Genomic DNA, 17169 nt, shown 5'->3' with positions numbered 1-17169 from the left:
GATGATTCTGTGTGAGAATTGGTCTTCAACAACCCATGCTTGTTATAAGAGACGACTAACTGGATCGTGTGGTCAGGTTTGCTGAATTGGTTGATGCATGACATACTATCACAATTGCGTAGATCGATGTCCATGATGCCAAGTACTGGACTGTCTGGTCCAGACTCGATTATTTACAGACCGCCGTCATATAGCTGGAATTTTGCTGACTGGGCGTTAAACAACAAACAAACAAAACCCCAAAATGTGAATCGCATTGTTGGTCAACACTTCGAAAGGAATATCAACTTGCTTACTTGCAGTGTTATATATACATAATATATCAGTATGTTAATAATAATATAAACGTTTAATAATTGTTTTATTGTAATGATAGCATACAAACGAGACTACATAAGGGTGAATGAATGTGTCAGCCACAGATGCTGATTGTTTTTTTGTTGTTATGTTTATTTATTATTACCACAAAGAAATTCAATGCTGGGTAATAAAAACTACTCGAAAACTAACTTGAAGACAAAAATGCTCGAACTGCGAAAGGCGTGACACATCAAGAAAGCTCACCTGGTTACATATCATAACATCATATATACATTTTGACAACAGAAACAAACGTGAACATAACCAACAATTAATAGTATTTAATACAGTTGTAAATATGTCTAGTTATGTAAACAATGCAAAACGTTAATGTCATGATTTAACGATATGAAACGATCCTGAAAGTGCCCACAGGGTGAAAGCGCCAGTGAAGATGTTTATCAGCCCATACAAGATCTTGCGAGGCTTGGTCGTACTTCACTTTATGAATTTGCAGAACCATTGTGAAGTGCCAATGAGCATGTGTACGTCCATTATACTATAGATTGATGATATTTAATGTGTTTTCTCAAATACCACTTTTATCTCATCAAGTGAAGTGGGGAGAGTCTCATATTTTCACGAGTGACGCAGTCACTCGTGAAAATATTAGACTCTCCCCACTTCACGAGATGAGATAAAAGTGGTATTTGAGAAAACACATTTAATTTTCTATTTATTATATACATGTTTTATTTTTATTACTTGCAATTTATATATTTTTTTCGAAAACAGTGTCTGATAAATTACTAAGTTCTCCCTGTCGCCCCTTTACCACCGCCGTATAAAGGGTTTTGCGAAAAGAATATACTTCGTGAATAAAACTAGCCCTGTTAATATATGTTATGCGAAATATATTATTTCATATCGAGCTCTGTTTACATGGCTCTGTTTACATGGGCTGCTGTGATTATATATAGGAACCGGAAGCCTGCAATGTGTCATTATGAGGCTCAGAAACAATTGGAGATACTACAAACTCTGACGGTGGCCTCCATCAATTAGTTAGACACCCATAAGTTAGACACTCATAAGTTAGACACCCATTAGTTAGACTCTCATTACATGGACACCCATAAGTTGGACACCCATAAGTTAGACTCTCATTCCATGGACACCCATAAGTTAGACACCCTTAAGTGTGATACCTATTAGTTAGACTCTCATTACATGGACACCCATAAGTTGGACACCCATAAGTTAGACTCTCATTACATGGACACCCATAAGTTAGACACCCTTAAGTTTGATACCCGTTAGTTAGACACCCATAAGTTTGATACCCATTAGTTAGACTCTCATTACATGGACACCCATAAGTTAGACACCCTTAAGTTTGATACCCATTAGTTAGACTCTCATTACATGGACATCCATAAGTTAGACACCCATAAGTTTGATACCCGTTAGTTAGACTCTCATTACATGGACACCCATAAGTTAGACACCCAATAGTTTGATACCCGTTAGTTAGACTCTCATTACATGGACATCCACAAGTTAGACACCCTTTAGTGTGATACCCATTAGTTAGACTCTCATTACATGGACACCCATAAGTTAGACACTCATAAGTTTGATACCCATTACATATAGACATCCATTAGTTGGACACCCATAAGTTATAGATTTCCATTAGTTATGCACCCATTAGTTGGACACCCATGATTTAGACACCCATTAGTTAGACACCCTTAAGTTCGACACCCATTAGTTAGACACCAATTAGTTATAGATTTCCATTAGTTATGCACCCATTAGTAAGACACCCATGTTTTAGACACCCATTAGTTAGACACCCTTAGGTTGGACACCCATTTGTTAGACACCAATTAGTTAAAGACACCCATCAGTTATAGACATCCATTAGTTATACACCCATTAGTTAGACACCCATGATTTAGACACCCATTAGTTGGACACACTTTAGTTGGACACCCATTTGTAAGACATCAAGTAGTTATAGACACCCATCAGTTATAGACATCCATTAGTTTTACACCCATTAGTTAGACACCCATTAGTTATACACCCATTAGTTAGACACCCTTTAGTTGGACACCCGTTTGTTAGACACCCATTAGTTAGACAGATTAAAACAACACAATTTATAGTTGAGTGCACAGCAATAAACTGATTGTTACCTCAGAATCCTATTGGGATAATCCAGTCAATGAAAAAAGTCCAATTTGAAGATTAAACTTATTCGTTTTCATGTTGTACAAATGACCGTTCCTACGGAGGACTATTATCATTTTATTATGTTGCATAGTGTACATTTGCAAGAAAACATACCTAAATATACTGTACATGAAGCATTAATGTTGTTCACTTTGTAAACTTGGTTTGTTCATGTTGTTCATTCTCAGTCGACCAAAGGCGAGGTAGGTGGCCAACAGCATCCAGGTACTCGAGTTGAGTCTTATGTGCCTTGTTGGAGAGGGTCTTTTAGTCGAGCAAGGCTGTTTTTAATTTCTAAGTAGATTATTTTGTGGTTCGGTGGTGCAGCTCTAAAGTTTGGTTTCGGCAAGGGAAATCTCGCTTCGTAATCAACCCATGGGTTCACGATGTAATCTCTGAAGTCCACGACGTAGTCAACATCTGGTGTTTTAGACAAGATGCTGGGGACGCAGTGCCAGAACATAAGCTCTTCTAACCCACTGCCTCACTCGTTTGTTTGTTTATTGCTTAACTCAGCAATATTCCAGCTATATGACGGCGGTCTGTAAATAATCGAGTCCAGACCAGAAAATCAAGTGATTGACATCATGAGTATCGATGTACTCAAATGGGATTCGATGACATGCATCAACCAACTCAGCGAGCCTGACCACCCGATCCCGTTAGTCGCTTCTTACGACAAGTATAGTCACCTGTTACAGCAAGCATGGGTTGCTGGAGACCTATTCGACCTATTCTTCACGGGTAGACTCACTTGTGGGTCTTTCTTGTTCAGACGCTTGTGTCCAAGGTTTAGAGTTTTTCTCCACAGGGTTTGACAGTGGTGGAAGAAGCAGGCCTTAATGAACTGTATAACTAATGAGATATGACCACTCTTACACACTGTTTGACAGCAATTAGTCATTGTTTGATATACCTACAGGAGGTTGATTTCACTGGTCATTGGGTCCATCATCTGCTCAGCTACCAACAGACGAGGGTGTTTGACTTGACCTTGACGTATTGAAGCTACTGCAACATCAATAGACCAGTTACTAATGTAAAGAAAAATCCAAGGTCATAGAAATACGTGACTTGCGCAATGCCACCATTTTGAGGTATGACTTCCACTTCTAAACTGCTGTTACATTTTCTAAGAAAGGTAACGTTCCTGGTCCTCCCTACCCCGTTTAGAGCTTGACACCCGCCTTCAGTGACGACCATGTTGTACACGAATGCGCGAACAACGGCGCTGCTTTTGTTGTTAAAGGCGTAGTCGTGGAGAGTGGTGATGGTGCTGTTGTAGAAGTTGAAGAAGGAGGCAGTTAAGTTCTCTCCAAAGCCGTGTGGCTGGATGGTGGTAATGTTGACACTGAAGATGTTGAGGAATGAGATGGTGAGATTGCTGAAGGCTTGAGACTGGATGGTGGTGATGTTAGCATTGTACAGTTTCATGTGAGAGACAGTCATGTTGTTGAAGGCATACGGTTGGATGGTAGTGATGGTCGCATTGTATATGTTCATGTGTGCGACAGTCATATTATGAAAGGCATAGGGCTGGATAGTGGTGATATTAACATTGAACATACTCATATGTGCTACAGTCACGTTGTTGAATGCTCGAAACTGAAGACTGTCAATGTAAGCATTGTTGATTGTCATGTGGGATGCAGACATGTTGTTGAAGGCATATTGCTGGATAGAGGTGATGTTAGCATTGTACAGTTTCATGTGAGAGACTGTCATGTTGTTGAAGGCATAAGGTTGGATAGAGATGATGCTTACGTTGTATATATTCAGGAAGGATGCTGTAAGGTTACCGAAAGAGTTTGAACCGATCGTCGCGATGTTTGAATTATAAATGTAAAAGTAGGATGCTGTGACATTCTGAAAGGCGTGAGGCTGAAGGGTCGTGATGTTGACATTGTGTATCTTCAGGAATGAAACATCCATACGGCTGAAGGCTTGTGACTGGACTGTTGTGACTCGTCCATGTGATAGAGAAAAGGAGGATGAGGACACATTGTGAAATGTTCTGGAGGGCAGCACGTCCACCTCAAAGTTAGAAATAACCACCCTTGTTCTATTCAAGTTGTAGAATGCTTCCTCTTCAATTGCCAAGATGGAGACAGTATTCAGCAGCACAGCACCTCCCGATATATCCTTGAAGGCACGTCTTTCTATTCTTGTGATGTTCACATTACCCAAACTAATCTGGGTCAGTTTTGGCAGTGTTCTGAAGGCGGTGGTTGGTAGTGGAAGGGTAGAGTTGGTGATTGTCACACTAACAGCAGAATCGGAGCGGATGTCTGGGAAGAGTGTGAGACCCGAACATGTGACAGTCGAAGCACTGCACGTGCATCTGTCTGGGCACTGTCTGCTACCATCATTTGTTTCATCAATACCACCACATTTTCTAAGAAAGGTAACGTTCCTGATCCTCCCTACCCCGTTTAGAGCTTGACACCCGCCTTCAGTGACGACCATGTTGTACACGAATGCGCGAACAACGGCGCTGCTTTTGTTGTTAAAGGCGTAGTCGTGGAGAGTGGTGATGGTGCTGTTGTAGAAGTTGAAGAAGGAGGCAGTTAAGTTCTCTCCAAAGCCGTGTGGCTGGATGGTGGTAATGTTGACACTGAAGATGTTGAGGAATGAGATGGTGAGATTGCTGAAGGCTTGAGACTGGATGGTGGTGATGTTTGCATTGTACAGTTTCATGTGAGAGACAGTCATGTTGTTGAAGGCATAGGGTTGGATGGTAGTGATGGTCGCATTGTATATGTTCATGTATGCGACAGTCATATTATGAAAGGCATAGGGCTGGATAGTGGTGATATTAACATTGAACATACTCATATGTGATACAGTCACGTTGTTGAAAGCTCGAAACTGAAGACTGTCAATGTAAGCATTGTTGATTGTCATGTGGGATGCAGACATGTTGTTGAAGGCATATTGCTGGATAGAGGTGATGTTAGCATTGTACAGTTTCACCTGAGAGACAGTCATGTTGTTGAAGGCATAAGGTTGGATAGAGATGATGCTTACGTTGTATATATTCAGGAAGGATGCTGTAAGATTACCGAAAGAGTTTGAACCGATCGTCGAGATGTTTGAATTATAAATGTAAAAGTAGGACGCTGTGACATTCTGAAAGGCGTGAGGCTGAAGGGTCGTGATGTTGACATTGTGTATCTTAAGGAATGAAACATCCATATTGCTGAAAGCTTGTGACTGGACTGTTGTGACTCGTCCATGTGATAAAGTAAAGGAGGATGAGGACACATTGTGAAATGTTCTGGAGGGCAGCACGTCCATCTCAAAGTTAGAAATATCAACCCTTGTTCTATTCAAGTTGTAGAATGCTTCCTCTTCAATTGCCAAGATGGAGACATTATTCAGCAGCACAGTACCTCCCGATATATCCTTGAAGGCACGTCTTTCTATTCTTGTGATGTTCACATTACCCAAACTAATCTGGGTCAGTTTTGGCAGTGTTCTGAAGGCGGTGGTTGGTAGTGGAAGGGTAGAGCTGGTGATTGTCACAGTAACAGCAGAATCGGAGCGGATGTCTGGGAAGAGTGTGAGACCCGAACATGTGATAGTCGAAGCACTGCACGTGCATCTGTCTGGACATAAATATGGTTCTGTATTTCCGGATACTATCCACATCAGGAGAGATACGCATGTAAATCTCATCATGCCTTGGGGAACGATCTGGAATGTGACATCAAGACATACAAGCAGGTTACAAATGATATACATGTTATGTTCAGTGAGGTGAAGTGACGTGGAATTATCGTCGCCCTCAAGATCCTTTCACTCACATGGCGACGTATATGTATGTGGCTGCTTGTACTAATTTAGACTTTTTCCGTACCATCTATTTTCCCATACCCAAAGTTTTTATTGAATCACCACACCCACAGTGTGTTCGTTATGAGTGAATTAAACGTACAATGTGAATGGAAGTTTCATTTTTAGAGCACAATGTCAATGTCATTTAAAAAAGTCAACAAACAAATTAACATTGTTCATATCCTTTATAAAGTAGTGGCCAGACCCTCAAACTGCCGACATACCCAACCCCAAAGTAGAACAAAGCAAACTTAGGTTTTCCTTATCTTTTTGTATCCAACAGACTAGAAAATGGTGGTTGTGGTCAAATGTTTTGGTGGCACATACTGTTTTGGGGTCAAAATGCAATTTTCTGTTTTTAAAATGGAGAAAATAGAGAAAATCAAATATAGTCCCCCAAACTTTTTAATAAATATTTTGTTCTGCTTTCTGCTGATATTCTGAATTTTAAGGGTCGTGTCTATAAGATGTTACCACATTTATAGATGTAATAATGTGTGATAGTATAAAGTTGGTTTTAAATATACTTAGCTGTAAACAGGCTTTGGATTTATGTCGCTGAAGGGAACAAAAGCTGTCTGTGTTTTAACTCTACACGTTAAGGACATGTAACACATGTCAGGGGCTCAATATCCAAAGATATCAACATGCTTTGAACATAACATGTTCATGAAAAATGTGGAATATAGTTATTGCAGTCATTCATTAATTACCCCTTCCCGCTCTCGAGTCAACACGAGGTACGTCTAGAAGAGTCAGAAGAGAAATGTCAACTGTTGGGCGATGTCCAATCAAAACACATTTAGACATTAAAAAAGTGATTATCTGAATATTTCATCACTTTACTTTGATATATACAGCATCAAGCAAGAGTCGAGCAATGATTGTAGAAATGTACAGAACGGACACGTCTAAGCTATTGCTTGGTGTTGATGTTGTCGTATTGTGAGCATCTCAGAGCAAGATGCACCAAGTACCAAAACTGTTTAAATGGTTAAGAGGGTAAGGGAGAGGGGTGGGTGGGTCGGTCGAGTGTGCCAACCTCTAATATCAAGTCAGATATCATATTAGATGGCTAAATATTAGCCGAGATAAAAGGATAAGATCTTATGACAATTATTTGAACTCACATTTTTGTGTAACTTAACGATATACTGCTTTGGACTCAAGCTTCAATACCGTAATTGCACTGAGCTGAGTTAATCTAGACTGGGTATTCTCTGTTATTTATTTGTAAGTGAATCGTGAAAGGCAGTTGCACGCTGGTAATTGTGATCTAGAAGAACATTGTGAAACGTGATATTCTTAAAGTGATGTCTGGTTATAAATTCAAAGAAGACAGCTTTCTCGACATTGCTGACACATGATGAGTTGTCATTTTGGATTGAGCCCCCTAGAAATGTCCCTTAACTCTGCTGGAGCATTCGACCTCCTGCTATACTTTTGAACACCCTGGATGACCAAGGCTATGTCCAGGCCTCCAACAATGACAAGGCAGCTACAATGTTCCACCTATATAAGATGTTTTCAAGCAACACATGTTGAGAGCCATGTTTCAGACGACACTATTGCTGCAGATATATTACTCATCTGATCTGCAGTGACAGATCATATGTCATATGAGTGAGTGAGTGAGTAAGGTTTTACGCCGCTTTTAGCAATATTCCAGCAATATCACGGCGGGGGACACCAGAAATGGGCTTCACACATTGTACCCATGTCGGGAATCGAACCCGGGTCTCCGACGTGACGAGCGCACGCTTTAACCACTAGGCTACCCGACCGCCCCATATGTCATATGAACCTGAAGGCTTTAATGACAGTGGCAGTGGTGGCAGAGACTAACTTTATCTTACTGCATTGGAGAAAAATAATGGATTTAGTAATAAGTTACTTACAATATTGAAGCAGTTGCACATAAGTGCTTCACATTGACACTTCAAAGTAAGTCAATATGATCAGCAATTATAGTACATAACATAGGCGATAATTATCTTATATATGACAATAACACGATAGATGGAGTTCCTGGTCGAAACCTAAATTTTGACATTTAACTTTCTCATACATTCCGAAGTGAAGATGAAATATTGTCATTTTCCTGTATTGGTGGCCATCTTGGAGGCCATTTTGTCCGCCATATTGGACACATACATTTACGTAAGATTCTAAAACGAATCATGCGTTCAAATAAAACAAACTGGTGTACGAGAACGTTAGTGTTCTCATACATGTAGTAATTTTACAAATATGTTTGTATGCATTTGTTGTTTCCTTAACAGGATTGGAGTGGGATCACAATTACTAAATTTTTAGACATCATGTTATACCTACATTAATTGTGGATTTTTTTGAAAGTTCCTAAAGCATTCAGGCAGATTTTGAGATATCAAACAACATGAATGTAAAAACGGAGATTACATTATCTTCAGTTTTGGAATAATTTGAAAATGAAAATTGAGTGATTTTGTCCTGTTTTTGACATATTTTGGCCCATAAGTCGACTTAAACAATTTTGCTTATTGTTCATTTGTTTTTTTTTGTAGGTTTCCTAAGTCAGCACACAGATTTTGTTTATAAAATGAGCATTGCAATATGCAAACTGACTTCTTTACATTTATTTGATTTACTTAATATTTACACACAAATGTGCATTTTACCACCAAAAACATGTCTGCCACCAAAATAAAACACCACAACCATCGTTTTCTTGTGCTTTGCTCTACTGTGGGGATGGGCTACTCCTTATCTAAGCCTCTTTTTAAGAGTTACCTCATTGTGATACACGTGAGAGAAAAAGGTCGCCCTACATGTTACATCACTGTAATACACGTGAGAGAACAAGGTCAAGCTACATGTTACCTCACTGTGGTACACGTGACAGAACAAGTTCACTCTATATGTTACCTCACTTTGATACACGTGACAGAACAAGGCCACTCTACATGTTACCTCACTGTGATAGACGTGACAGAACAAGGTCAAGCTACATGTTAACTCACTGTGATACACGTGAGAAAACAAGGTCACTCTACATGTTACCTCACTGTGATACACGTGAGAGAACAAGGTCACTCTACATGTTAAATCACTGTGATACACGTGAGAGAACAAGGTCAAGCTACATGTTAACTCACTGTGATACATGTGACAGAACAAGGCCACTCTACATTTTACCTCACTGTGGTACACGTGACAGAACAAGGTCACTCTATATGTTACCTCACTTTGATACACGTGAGAGAACAAGGTCACTCTAAATGTTACCTCACTGTGATACACGTGAGAGAACAAGGCCATTCTACATGTTACCTCACTGTGATACACGTGAGAGAATAATGCCACTCTACATGTTACCTCGCTGTGATACACGTGAGAGAACAAGGTCACTCTAAATGTTACCTCATTGTGATACACGTGAGAGAACAAGGTCACTCTACATATTACCTCACTGTGATACACGTGACAGTACAAGGCCATTCTACATGTTACCTCACTGTGATACACTTGAGAGAACAAGGTCACTCTACATCTTACCTTACTGTGATACACGTGAGAGAACAAGATCACTCTACATGTTACCTCGCTGTGATACACGTGAGGGAACAAGGCCACTCTACATGTTACCTCACTGTGATACACCTGACAGAACAAGGTCATCCTACATGTCACCTCACTGTGATGCACGTGACAGTACAAGGTCACTCTAAATGTTACCTCACTGTGATACACGTGAGAGAACAAGGTCACTCTACATGTTACATCACTTTGATACACGTGAGAGAACAAGGCCACTCTACACGTTACCTCACTGTGATGCATGTGACAGAACAAGGCCACTCTACACGTTACCTCACTGTGATACATGTGAGAGAACAAGGTCACTCTACATGTTACCTCATTGTGATACATGTGACAGAACAAGGCCACTCTACACGTTACCTCACTGTGATACATGTGACAAAACAAGGTCATCCTACATGTTACCTCACTGTGATACACGTGACAGAACAAGGCCACTCTACACGTTACCTCACTGTGATACACTTGAGAGAACAAGGTCACTCTACATCTTACCTTACTGTGATACACGTGAGAGAACAAGATCACTCTACATGTTACCTCGCTGTGATACACGTGAGGGAACAAGGCCACTCTACATGTTACCTCACTGTGATACACCTGACAGAACAAGGTCATCCTACATGTCACCTCACTGTGATGCACGTGACAGTACAAGGTCACTCTAAATGTTACCTCACTGTGATACACGTGAGAGAACAAGGTCACTCTACATGTTACATCACTTTGATACACGTGAGAGAACAAGGCCACTCTACACGTTACCTCACTGTGATGCATGTGACAGAACAAGGCCACTCTACACGTTACCTCACTGTGATACATGTGAGAGAACAAGGTCACTCTACATGTTACCTCATTGTGATACATGTGACAGAACAAGGCCACTCTACACGTTACCTCACTGTGATACATGTGACAAAACAAGGTCATCCTACATGTTACCTCACTGTGATACACGTGACAGAACAAGGCCACTCTACACGTTACCTCTCTGTGATACACGTGAGAGAACAAGGTCACTCTACATGTTACCTCACTGTGATACACGTAAGAGAACAGGACACTACACGTTCCCTCACTATGATACACATAAGAGAAGAAGGCCACTCTACGCGTTACCCCCCCCCCCCCCCCCCCCCCCTGTGATGCACGTGACAGTACAAGGCCACCCTACATGTTACCTCACTGTGATACATGTGACAGAACAAGGTCCCTCTACATGTTACCTCACTGTGGTACACGTGACAGAACAAGGTCACTCTTCATGTTACCTCACTGTGATACACGTGAGAGAACAACGTCACTCTACATGTTAACTCAGTGTGATAAACGTGACAGAACAAGGTCACTCAACATGTTACCTCACTTTGATACACGTGCCAGAACAAGATCACTCTACATGTTACCTCACTGTGATACACGTGAGAGAATAAGGTCACTCTACACGTTACCTCGCTGAGATACACGTGAGAGAACAAGGTCACTCTACATGTTACCTCGCTGTGATACACGTGATAGAACAAGGCCATTATACATGTTACCTCACTGTGATACATGTGAGAGAATAAGGTCACTCTAAATGTTACCTCGCTGTGATACACGTGACAGAAAAAGGTGACTCTACATGTTACCTCACTGTGATACACGTTAGAGAACAAGGTCATCCTACAAGTAACCTCTCTGTGATACACGTGAGAGAACAAGGTAACTCTACATGTTACCTCACTGTGATACACGTGAGAGAACAAGGCCACTATACAAGTTACCTCACTGTGATATTTGTGACAGAACAAGGCTACTCTACACGTTACCTCACTGTGATACATGTGAGAGAACAAGGTCACTCTACATGTTACCTCACTTTGATACATGTGACAGAAGAAGGCCACTCTACACGTTACCTCACTGTGATAAATGTGACAAAACAAGGCCACCCTACATGTTACCTCACTGTGATACACGTGAGAGAACAAGGTCACTCTACATGTTACCTCACTGTCATACATGTGACAGAACAAGGTCATCCTACATGTTACCTCACTGTGATACACGTGACAGTAGAAGGCCATTCTACATGTTACCTCACTGTGATACACGTGACGGAACAAGGTCATCCTACATGTTACCTCACTTTGATACACGTGAGAGAACAAGGTCACTCTACATGTTACCTCACTGTGATACATGTGACAGAACAAGGCTACTCTACACGTTACCTCACTGTCGATACACGTGAGAGAACAAGGTCATCCTACATGTTACCTCACTGTGATACACGTGACAGAACAAGGTCATCCTACATGTTACCTCACTGTGATACACGTAACAGAACAAGGCCACTCTACATGTTACCTCACTGTGATACACGTGACAGAACAAGGCCACTCTACACGTAACCTCACTGTGATACATGTGACAGAACAAGATCACTCTACATGTTACCTCACTGTGATACATGTGAGAGAACAAGGTCACTCTACATGTTACCTCACTGTCATACATGTGACAGAACAAGGTCATCCTACATGTTACCTCACTGTGATACATTTGACAGAAGAAGGTCATCCTACATGTTACCTCACTGTGATACACGTGACAGAACAAAGTCATCCTACATGTTACCTCACTGTGATACACGTGACAGAACAAGGTCATCCTACATGTTACCTCACTTTGATACACGTGAGAGAACAAGGTCACTCTACATGTTACCTCACTGTGATACATGTGACAGAACAAGGCTACTCTACACGTTACCTCACTGTCGATACACGTGAGAGAACAAGGTCATCCTACATGTTACCTCACTGTGATACACGTGACAGAACAAGGTCATCCTACATGTTACCTCACTGTGATACACGTAACAGAACAAGGCCACTCTACATGTTACCTCACTGTGATACACGTGACAGAACAAGGCCACTCTACACGTAACCTCACTGTGATACATGTGACAGAACAAGATCACTCTACATGTTACCTCACTGTGATACATGTGACAGAACAAGGCCACTCTACATGTTACCTCACTGTGATGCACGTGACAGAACAAGGTATCTCTACATGTTACCTCACTGTGATACACGTGACAGAACAAGGTCACTCTACATGTTACCTCACTGTGATGCACGTGAGAGAACAAGGTCATCCTACATGCTACCTCACTGTGATACACGTGACAGAACAAGGTCATCCTACATGTTACCTCACTGTGATACACGTGACAGAACAAGGTCATCCTACATGTTACCTCACTGTGATACATGTGACAGAACAAGACCACTCTACATGTTACCTCACTGTTGATGCACGTGACAGAACAAGATCATCCTACATGTTACCTCACTGTGATACATTTGAGAGAACAAGACCACTCTACATGTTACCTCACTGTGATACACGTGACAGTACAAAGGCCACTCTACACGTAACCTCACTGTGATACACGTGACAGTAGAAGGCCATTCTACATGTTTCCTCACTGTGATACAGTGAGAGAACAAGGCCACTCTACACTTTACCTCACTGTGATACACGTGACAGAACAAGGTCATCCTACATGTTACCTCACTGTGATACATGTGACAGAACAAGACCACTCTACATGTTACCTCACTGTTGATGCACGTGACAGAACAAGATCATCCTACATGTTACCTCACTGTGATACATTTGAGAGAACAAGACCACTCTACATGTTACCTCACTGTGATACACGTGACAGTACAAAGGCCACTCTACACGTAACCTCACTGTGATACACGTGACAGTAGAAGGCCATTCTACATGTTACCTCACTGTGATACACGTGACAGAAAAAGGCCACTCTACATGTTACCTCACTGTGATACACGTGACAGAAGAAGGTCATCCTACATGTTACCTCACTGTGATACACGTGACAGAACAAGGTATCTCTACATGTTTCCTCACTGTGATGCATGTGAGAGAACAAGGTCATCCTACACGTTACCTCACTGTGATACACGTGACAGAACAAGGTCATCCTACATGTTACCTCTTTGTGATACATGTGACAGAACAAGGTCACTCTACACGTTACCTCACTGTGATACACGTGACAGAACAAGGTCATCCTACATGTTACCTCACTGTGATACATTTGACAGAACAAGGCCACTCTACATGTTACCTCACTGTGATACACGTGACAGAACAAGGCCACTCTACACGTTACCTCACTGTGATAACTTGACGGAACAAGGTCATCCTACATGCTACCTCACTGTGATACACGTGACAGTAGAAGGCCACTCTACATGTTACCTCACTGTGATACAGTGAGAGAACAAGGCCACTCTACACTTTACCTCACTGTGATACACGTGACAGAACAAGGTCTCTCTACATGTTACCTCACTGTGATACACGTGACAGAAGAAGGTCATCCTACATGTTACCTCACTGTGATACACGTGACAGAACAAGGTATCTCTACATGTTACCTCACTGTGATACACGTTACCTCACTGTGATACACGTGACAGAACAAGGCCACTCTACACGTTACCTCAATGTGATACACGTGAGAGAACAATGTCACTCTACATGTTACCTCACTGTGATACACGTGACAGAACAAGGCAACTCTACATGTTACCTCGCTGTGATACACGTGAGAGAACAATGTCACTCTACATGTTACCTCACTGTGATACACGTGACAGAATAAGGCCGCTCTACATGTTGCCTCACTGTGATACACGTGACAGAACAAGGTCACTCTACATGTTACCTCACTTTGATACATGTGACAGAACAAGGTCACTCTATATGTTACCTCACTGTGATACACGTGAGAGAACAAAGTCATCCTACATGTTACCTCACTGTGATACACGTGGCAGAACAAGGCCACTCTACATGTTACCTCACTGTGATACATGTGACAGAACAAGGCCACTATACACGTTACCTCACCGTGATACACGTGACAGAACAAGGCCACTCTACACGTTACCTCACTGTGATACACGTGACAGAACAAGGTCATCCTACATGTTACCTCACTGTGATACACGTGACAGAACAAGGCCACTCTACATGCTACCTCACTGTGATGCACGTGACAGAACAAGGTCTCTCTACATGTAACCTCACTGTGATACATGTGACAGAACAAGGCCACTCTAACTGTTATCTCACTGTTGACACACGTGACAGAACAAGGTCATCCTACATGTTACCTCACTGTGATACATTTGACAGAACAAGGTCATCCTACATGTTACCTCACTGTGATACATGTGAGAGAACAAGGTCATCCTACATGTTACCTCACTGTGATACACGTGACAGAACAAGGTCATCCTTCATGTTACCTCACTGTGATACACGTGACAGAAGAAGGTCATCCTACATGTTACCTCACTGTGATACACGTGACAGAACAAGGTCATCCTACATGTTACCTCACTGTGATATATGTGACAGAACAAGGTCACTCTATATGTTACCTCACTGTGATACATGTGAGATAACAAGGCTACTCTACACGTTACCTCACTGTCGATACACGTGAGAGAACAAGGTCATCCTACATGTTACCTCACTGTGATACACGTGACAGAACAAGGTCATCCTACATGTTACCTCACTGTGATACACATGACAGAACAAGGCCGCTCTACATGTTACCTCACTGTGATACACGTGACATAACAAGGCCACTCTACACGTTACCTCACTGTGATAATGTGACAGAACAAGACCACTCTACATGTTACCTCACTGTGATACACGTGACAGAACAAGGCCACTCTACATGTTACCTCACTGTGATACATGTGACAGAACAAGGTCACTCTACATGTTACCTCACTTTGATACACGTGACAGAACAAGGTCACTCTACATGTTACCTCACTGTGATACATGTGACAGAACAAGGTCACTCTACATGTTACCTCACTGTGATACATGTGACAGAACAAGGTCACTCTACATGCTACCTCACTGTGATACACGTGACAGAACAAGGCCACTCTACATGTTACCTCAATGTGATACATGTGACAGAACAAGGCCACTCTACACGTTACCTCACTGTGATACACGTGACAGAAGAAGGTCATCCTACATGTTACCTCACTGTGATACACGTGACAGAACAAGGTCTCTCTACATGTTACCTCACTGTGATGCACGTGAGAGAACAAGGTCATCCTACACGTTACCTCACTGTGATACACGTGACAGAACAAGGTCATCCTACATGTTACCTCACTGTGGTACACGTGACAGAACAAGGTCATCCTACATGTTACCTCACTGTGATACACGTGACAGAACAAGGCCACTCTAAATGTTATCTCACTGTTGATACACGTGAGAGAACAAGGTCATCCTACATGTTACCTCACTGTGATACACGTGACAGAACAAGGTCATCCTACATGTTACCTCACTGTGATACACGTAACAGAACAAGGTCATCCTACATGTTACCTCACTGTGATACATTTGACAGAACAAGGTCATCCTACATGTTACCTCACTGTGGTACACGTGAGAGAACAAGGCCACTCTACACGTAACCTCACTGTGATACACGTGACAGAACAAGGTCTCTCTACATGTTACCTCACTGTGATGCACGTGAGAGAACATGGTCATCCTACATGTTACCTCACTGTGATACACGTGACAGAACAAGGTCACTCTACATGTTACCTCACTGTGATACACGTGACATAACAAGGCCACTCTACACGTAACCTCACTGTGATACATGTGACAGAACAAGACCACTCTACATGTTACCTCACTGTGATATACGTGACAGAACAAGGCTACTCTACATGTTACCTCACTTTGATACACGTGACAGAACAAGGCCACTCACATGTTACATCACTGTGATACATGTGACAGAACAAGGTCACTCTACATGTTACCTCACTGTGATACATGTGACAGAACAAGGTCACTCTACATGTTACCTCACTATCATACACGTGACAGAAGAAGGTCATCCTACATGTTACCTCACTGTGATATACGTGACAGAACAAGGCCACTCTACATGTTACCTCACTGTGATACACGTGACAGAAGAAGGTCATCCTACATGTTACCTCACTGTGGTACACGTGACAGAACAAGGCCACTCACATGTTACATCACTGTGATACATGTGACAGAACAAGGTCACTCTACATGTTACCTCACTGTGATACATGT

At 41.8% G+C, this 17169-nt stretch overlaps 1 protein-coding gene across 2 annotated transcripts in view; it reads right to left on the bottom strand.

The window, feature by feature from the left end:
* Nucleotides 1–344: 344 nt before the first annotated feature.
* LOC124120010 (slit homolog 2 protein-like) overlaps nt 345–17169 on the bottom strand; it is a 30006-nt gene continuing 13181 nt past the window's right edge. The window contains exons 2-3 of one of the 2 annotated variants that reach the window (XR_007219765.1): nt 1794–6237; nt 345–1508 (exon numbers count right to left, since the gene is read on the bottom strand). Coding sequence is in view for 1 of the 2 variants with exons in the window: in XM_046482733.2 (XP_046338689.2) it covers nt 3550–6237 (2688 nt within the window). In the remaining variant the exon portion in view is untranslated. Of the gene's footprint in view, nt 6238–17169 lie in introns of both variants that reach the window. The other variant, XM_046482733.2, reaches the window with a different exon arrangement.

This window comes from Haliotis rufescens, unplaced genomic scaffold, assembly GCF_023055435.1.
Source record: "Haliotis rufescens isolate VD_foot unplaced genomic scaffold, xgHalRufe1.0.p SCAF_91, whole genome shotgun sequence".
Taxonomy (NCBI): domain Eukaryota; kingdom Metazoa; phylum Mollusca; class Gastropoda; order Lepetellida; family Haliotidae; genus Haliotis; species Haliotis rufescens.
Note: the sequence above shows the minus strand (reverse complement) of the source record. Positions and strands in the feature narration are given on the sequence as shown.